Source organism: Pygoscelis adeliae, unplaced genomic scaffold (assembly GCF_000699105.1).
Source record: "Pygoscelis adeliae isolate BGI_AS28 unplaced genomic scaffold, ASM69910v1 Scaffold390, whole genome shotgun sequence".
NCBI classification, from domain to species: domain Eukaryota; kingdom Metazoa; phylum Chordata; class Aves; order Sphenisciformes; family Spheniscidae; genus Pygoscelis; species Pygoscelis adeliae.
The window spans coordinates 489,133-496,923 of NW_008823921.1; the positions used below are offsets into that span (position 1 = coordinate 489,133).

General features: G+C 42.3%; 1 protein-coding gene across 1 annotated transcript in view; it reads right to left on the bottom strand.

Annotated features, from left to right (window-relative positions):
• RSPRY1 (ring finger and SPRY domain containing 1) overlaps window positions 1-7,791 on the bottom strand; it is a 45,283-nt gene that overhangs the window by 21,949 nt on the left and 15,543 nt on the right. Inside the window, exons 3-4 of the mRNA XM_009319839.1 lie at window positions 4,836-5,022; window positions 2,188-2,684 (exon numbers count right to left, since the gene is read on the bottom strand). Of these exons, the coding sequence (XP_009318114.1) occupies window positions 2,188-2,534 (347 nt within the window). The 5' untranslated portion in view covers window positions 2,535-2,684; window positions 4,836-5,022. The remainder of the gene's footprint in view (window positions 1-2,187; window positions 2,685-4,835; window positions 5,023-7,791) is intronic.

A 7,791-nucleotide genomic window follows, 5' to 3' on the forward strand; every position in this document is an offset into this window, starting at 1 on the left:
GTTGCATTTTAGTTTGACTTTATTCTTGCACATTTTTTGACGTGAAAGGAGATTTGTCAGCTTCCCTACCATTTCCTTCAGTTGTGGTGTTTTCAAAACTGAAAAATCAGGCTCTAGGAGGCAGGTGATAATGGAGCATACTTATTCCTACAGTCTCTCACTTACGCCGAAAACCAAGATTTCCAGACATGATTTTTTTTTTCCTCCATGTGAACATTCCTATTAATCTAAAAAGGGCTTATCATTAGCTTCAAGTCTAGCAGAAAGGCTCCTTAAACTTTTTTCAGACACATTTAGATAGTTTGCCTCGTGAACAGACCCTCCATTATTCATAGCCATGGGTCTTTGTCTTATCTGCAAGAACTTGTAATATTTAGCTGTGTTATAAAACTGGCTGTGTCTTGCCATCTGCCTTAATATGAAACAAGGGAAACCGGTATACCAGTACAGCCCACTTCTGGGCTCCCCAGGACAAGACAGACATTGCTATAAGGGAACATGTCTAGCAGAGGGCTTCCAAGATGGTTGAGGGCTGGAGAATATAACATACAAGCAGAAGCTAAGAGAAATAGGTTTGTTCATCCTTAAGGGTGGGTAGTGGAAAGGAGGAGAAATCATATTGCTGTCTGCAACTACATAATGGGAAAGAGCAGAGAGGACAGAGTCAGGCTCTTCTCAGAGGTGCACAGCAACAGGACAAGAGGCCACAGGGGTGCGTTGGAACATGGGAAACTCCAACTTTTAAAAATAGTTACTTATTTAAACCATGGGGGTGGTCAAACACCGGACCAGGGACCCAAAGAGGTGGAGAATCTCTATATTCTGAAGATGTTCAACGCTTGACTAGATAAGACCCTGAGCCACCTGCTCCCGCTAGACCTGGGTTTTAAGCAGGAGGCTGGAGTGGATGAACGTCAAGAGGTCCCTTCCAACCTCCGTGATTATGTGAGTCTAAGAAAGTATTTCACTGGAGTCTGTATGAAAAAAAATACATACAGTAGCTTCAGGAATTTGTCAGAAACAGGACTCCAGGATCAGTGAAATAACTATGTTTATTGTCCCTCAGTAGCATAGGGAAGTGCTTACAAGATTATAAAACCGATTGCAAGACCCACAGGAACAGGATCGACTATGCACAAAAGTGTTGTGAAGCGGCTTAAGGAGCTGAACTTAGGGGAAAGGGGAAGGCATGCAAGATTAGGGAGAGACTTTCAAAAAAATTTGCCATGATTTTAACTTAATGATTTGAAGACAGACCACAAAAATAAAACCTGTTTAAAAAAACCCTCTTAGATTTAAATGTTCAGGAAAAAAGTATGTCCTGATATTTCCATTTAAAGCATTTTACAACAGGAAGGCAAACTCTTCCTCTGTGGGCACATTCCAGAGTAAGAGGCAAGTATATGAAACAAGGCTCACTTATCCTAAGCCTCATCCACCTTAAACCCCAGCTGTGAAGCTACAATAGTGTTTTTCCTTCTGTTTTGGCCTTTCCAGTTCCTAGCCTGCACCTAACCCAGGAGGTGATGAGCTAACTTAACGCATGATTTTTAAGGTCCTTTTAAAGCTTTGTAGAAAGCAACACAAAACAAAACAAAAAAGGATGAATCCATAAATATCCCCCACACCCTTAATGGATGCTTCGAGCATGCAAGGAATGCAATACTGGGATCATGAGTTGAACAGCCACAACGCGCGGTCTTTAAAGAGTAGTCAGACTTATAACTGGAAAGAAAACCTCAGTCTGTTTATACAAGCTAACAAAGATCAAAGCTCTCAGTTTTGCTTAACCATTTCCAAAGTAGTAAATACAGCCTGAAAACAGAAATCTTGCACAACAACCAATTTTTAGGATGGAAGTTCCCAAACTCTGGAGTGTTCACTGCTTCCTAAACTGCATATCTATGCCAGGTAAGAAACACTGAGCACACTCCTCATCCCACCTGGGTGTAGGCCCATACAGGAACTGCGAGAATACTGCTCAGCTCCTGGAAGAGTCTGTACCTGGGCACTCAGGAGCTACTTCTATTACCTAGGAAAGGTGCTCCTCTCCTAAGCTTCCAGATGGAAACACGTGGCTGCTTCAGGGAGGGTCAGGTGTAGATCGGTGAGAGGATGGAGTCACAGTTTGAGAGAAGACAAGAACATTTTCATTCATGTTGAATTATTCCTTGAGGAGGTACTTACTTATCTACTAACGTCCGAATTACAGCCAGTGTGTCAAGTACTAGCCCATCCACATTCTGTTTTTTCCTTCTTGGTTCATGAGGCCCTCGACCTCTCCTGGGTGGACGGACAGGGTCCCTTGGGTGGCTTCTTGCTTCAGGTACGTGTACTCTACTGTTCTCTGTTTGCCGACTCTGAGATTCCACGTTGTCTTCTGCTCCACTGTCATCGCGGCAAACACATGAGTTTCCCATATTGCTAGTCCCCAAGGCTCCCAGTAGGCGGGGAATGTGGTGCTCTAGAGTCAACAGTAAACCTTGAAAAAGGCTTCTGCTAGCATAGAACACAACCAAAGCAACTACAATCATCTAGAAAGTTTTAGGAGTAATGTTTGTGTGATCCTGAATTGTGATTTTTTTGCATTATAAGCGTTGCTACCAGCTGGAATGTATGGGAAGTTGGAGACTTAGTTCCCGATATAATCGGTTACAATACACATTGGTCATCCAGAAGGAGGTCTGAAAAAGCAAACCCAAAACAAGAGTCAGTATTACTATTTCTAATGAATAACAGAAGAATTCCTATTTTAGTAAACAGAATCAGTCTCAGTGAATAAAGCACCTAGGAAACACGAGGTTTGTACCTGAAGTCTATTGTGGGAAGGGGGAAAGGAAGGAAGAGGAGGAGTAGGAAGTTCACTGGGGAAGTAGCTTCCACCCACACACCATTCCTTTCTACACTACCTATTATTTCTCAGTTCTTCCATGGTTTTTGGATGCAGAGGAACAACTTTGTCCTTACATCTAGCACACTTTAAGTGGTAAGTATTAACAGTTTCATTTGTTCTTTACCCCTTAGAGACATACTGCTCAAGCCACGCCTTTACTTAAGGCTGCACATTTAAGGTTCTCATTTCACATCAGGAATATTCAGTGTCATTTCCAGACTCACTCTACAAAATATCATCTCAACAAACAATAGATTTAACAGTGAACTCTGGGTTTAACCCATCTGCGCATAAACACGTCTTTTTGGAACGTGCCTGAATCAACTGAATTCTCACCCAAAGCAGCACAAAGTACCGACCCTGAAATAAACAGGAATTACAGACACCATTTTAATGCCTACAAATCTAACTGGGATTTTGAAAGGGGTGTTTTCTGTGCAGGTCGTATGCTTGTTCGGCCCTAGCGTCAACCCACCCTTCCCCTTTTGGGTATTCCAAGACTGTTTCAGTCATTCTTTTGTTCTTGATTCAAATGGTTTGGATCAAATACAGGTCCACTAGTAACTGGGATTGTAGGGCAGTCCCTCAGAATCACAGAATTGAGAATGCTAGAAAGAGCAAAAGGATTCAAAACCCTGCCTCATTACAAGTTATTTTCAAGCCGTAGGGTACATTTCTATAGAATGTTATGTAAAGTCTCAGGCAAAATAAAGCCCTTCAAAAGACACCATTTCACCACTTATGCACTTCAAAAATGCCAGAATAAGTAACTAACTTTTAAAACTAAACTCATATTATTCTTTGAAGAATCAAGTTTAACATTTAAGCTAGAAGTTAGGTGAATATCCTGTAACAGGTTATTACTATTCTACAATTAAGTAATCTATTTAACAGCAGACATGTAGCATCATAGAATTAAAAGTAAGTCAAAGACAGTTGCCACCTTTCAAATATCAAAAGCTCCCTACCATCAAGGCCAACTGGCAACTGTGCAATTGCTGGCTGCCAACTGGGACAAGATCCTACCAACGTTATTTGGGAAGCCAGACACTGGTCATATGAGCAAGTCTCTGGATGTACAGCTGTCACTGGAAAAGCACTGCAAACAAGCTCTCACAGACGCTTCTGTAGGTTTGAAGTACATTATCTTCTTTTAGCATGGTGGAAAGTTCAGTATTAAGAAATTAACGGAAGGTTAACTTGGGGGGGCAATCCCTCAAGGGATATTAATTGCAAAAAAATACAAGATCTTGACTTCTGGTTCAAGAAATTCCTAAACCACAGATCATTAAAAGGGTTTCAGCATCACAACATGCTTGCCTTATTCTCTAAGCAGTTTGACCACAACAAGAGGCGGGACACCAGGCTCAGGAGTCCTTCCATGTGAGCCAATACAGCTGTTATCTTCTCAGTCAGCGAGTAAAAAGTAGATGTGTGGGTGGCAATACAGGTTGCATAGATCTTGAACGGAATCGTGTAAGATCACAATTGGTTCAAATGACTTTAAAAGGTTGGGAGGTTTTTGGTTGGTTGTTTTTTAAAGAAGAGCTAGTTACATGAAATGTAAAACATGTCTTTCGAAGGAAAAAAATATGCATCTATTTATGAATCCACATCATTTAAGAGTATTTCAGTAACTTATGTTAACTTTAGTAACTTTATGTTACTAAAATGTAAGACAGCATTGTTAGTGTGTTACAGATTTAGACTCTGAATTTAGTTAAGCTGTTCTGAAACTTAAGAAAACGTTAACACAGTGAATCTACTCTGTCATCAAAACAAGTAGGGAAAAGCTGTATTTTAGGGATTAGCAATGAGTAAGAACCTACCTAAGGAAACAAAAATAGACAGAAGTCAAGATCAAAACTGATTATTGAAACCTAGGTTTTTCTGTTTGACAATTTAAAGCATGATTAGAAACAAGCAATTATGATCAACTCACCCTTAAGTACGTTTGGTTCAGGAACAGTTGGGCTTGCTCACAAAGCGCTGTAACCAAAGTGGACTGTACTTCTTCAGGGCACAGATGCAGTTGTATCTGGAAAAGCAGCACTCTAAGCCTTTATCGTGGGCAGTGAGTCTTTACGGTTGACTCTGCTTTCACTTTTAGGAACTATGCTGAAGAGTCCCTGAAGACAGAAGGAAAAGAAAGAACGAACAACTCACTTGGAAACTTTTTTTTAAAGACTTTGTCTAAAAGAAGAAAAAAATTCAAGGAGCAAAACAAGAATATCACAACAGCAGTATCGAGATAGGCCAAAATAAGCCTCTTGTCCTACCTGGCAGGATATACTTAAAGCCGGGCATAACAGCAAGCATACGGTAACAGACAAATAGGCTCTTTCCTAGTGCGTTCACCCAAGAGTCAGTAGCTCAGTCTCCTGAGACAAAGGCCACGTTTGTTTTGCTGTTAAAGCACAGCTAAAGAAGAGAACTAATCTTTCATAATCCATTTAAATTCTTTTTCAGTAGATACACAGCTAAGAGTCTCGGCAACTGGTTTTAAAATTTAGCAGTCTCCCATTATAATGTTGTGACCAATTGTTGACCAAAGTATACCAGTTTTCTTAAAAATTATGCTATTGGAGAATTCAGTGTGGTTTGTGACTTTTACCTTTCATGTTTTAATATCACATCAAGACACTCTTTAACCCAAATACGTTATGAGCTAACGGCTAAGATACTCCTAAGCACCAGCACAAGAGTAAGAGCAAGTTTCTCTGGAAGGCCACTGGAACAGAAGCCTATTGCCTCCTGTCAAGGCTACAATGACATCATGCAAACACCATTTTCTTAAACAGATAGTGCAAGTCAAAGCAGATCCAAAAGTCTTCAGATGAAGCGACTGTGCGTGAGAATACCAGCAAGAGCTAGGCTACAGGATAGAAAGAAAAGAGGTTCTCCATGTTAAAAGCTGTGACCGCTTTCCCCCATGTTGTTCAGACACACTGCAGTGCTAGAAAGCCCCATCCCATCAGTTTTGCACTTGCCCGAGGAATATTCTTTGGCAAATTTAGAAAGCAATAACAAGACTGTGAAAGCTGTTCACAACAGCAGTCAGATTTATAGAAGCGATAACACTTTTATTTTACTTTGAAGTGGTATTTTAATAAAAGCTCAACCCCACGTTTTTAAGTGCAAGAAATGGTAAAAGCAGCAGCCAGTACCTGCTTTTCAACAGGCAGGGGTCATCCATTCACTCTGAATTCTGACCATCAGATGTTACTTTGGGATACAGGACTATGATGTTGCCAAACATTTGATCAAATTTTTATTCTGTAAGAAGTATCTGGTACCGATACCTCTCTGATACTGTGGGAACAGCAGAGAACGCCAGTGTCCAACACCGCCTCCTTTACACCAGAGAGCACCTGCAGGACACCCACCCCGAACGGCCGTCCCAGCCTGTTTTCCCCTAAACAAAGCACCGGGCTCCACGCCGTTCGAGCTGGACACCTCCCCTGCAGAGGAGAGAAGCAGCTGCTGGGGCCCCGCCGGAGCCCTGCCAGCAGCAGCCTCCTGTGCCCCCTCACGGCTCCGCCGGCCGTCGGGACCACCCCTGCTACAGCACAGCAGCTGCTCTCCTGGCAGGCTCGAGCACGTGCGTGGATGCACGAAGGAGTTGCAAGCTGCACAGACTGACCAACCTGTCACAGCTGGAAGTCCCGGGGGGGTGAATATAACCATCAGCCACTGAAATGAATGCTATTTGAGTGGATTTGCACCTGCCTGGCAGCGCGGATGCCCAGCCTACTCGAGAGAGGCCTCCTCTCAATCATCCGACAGAACACGCCAATGGAGAAGTCAGCTCCAAGTGGCATTAGGCTCATTTTCTCTGCAACACGCAGCCCAAGAGTCGGTGATTCATCCCCTCAAATATTCGGTTACAGCCAACCGTAATACTGCCTCATGATGGAAAATGCCTCTCCTTTCCATGAAATGGGAGTGCATTGCCAAGCAAACAAAAAAACCTCATACGCTTAAATGAGTAGAGAGGGTTTCAACTACTAGAACCACTTTTCCAGCTTCTGCCACTGCTACAAGAGTAAGACCATCGATTTCTCCTCTCGAGAGCAGAGTGACAGAGGAACTCAGTCAGCAAACCACACAGTAAAGTTGACAGCTTTTCAAATGCAAAAGAGAGAGAGTTTGGGGCAGCAGTTTCCTATTAAGGAGATAAAATAATTAGAAATATTTCCTCAGCATTTCTTTCCCAAAGAAATGATGCTCCTAAAAAGGAAGAGATGGAAATACTCGTGATGCCAGTTGGATGAAAAGTTCAAACTACCACAAGAAGGAAACACAGCTATGAATCGCTGCAAGATAATCAACTTCAATACAGAAATAAGAGGGGGAAGAGGCCTGTTTGCAACTACAAGCTTTTATAACATGGAGAGGATATCAGCTTTGATATGATCGGGGTAGGTGATGAAAGCCAAGAATTTCCAGTAAATTAAATACAATTTTAACGCAAAATTGAGGCTTTCTCAGGAGATTGCATTGAGATCTGAGGTCAACCTCTCAACTGTAAGACTTGTGCAACTGAAGAGAAAGAGCTACTCGGCGTCCAGTGTGGCTACCACGCAGTGCATGCAAGAAGTGGTCCGCAGGCTTCAGGAGGGGTGAGTAAATGCCGTGCCAGTTCTTCTGCATGTCGTAACCAAACATCACATTGTGTAATCTGAAGCAAACCCCTAATTCAATTCTATTTTCTTCAAAAATATCCCAGAGGGTTAAGACCAGTGTCAAAACTCAATGGGAAATAGCACTTAGTGGCATGCAGTGTGTCACCATCCGCAAGACAAAGCCATTGCCGGTCATTTGCTTTCTTGCTGTATTTAGAGCACCCTAAACCAAAAGCAGAATGACCTTGAAGCGCGCCTGTTTCACAGAAAGGG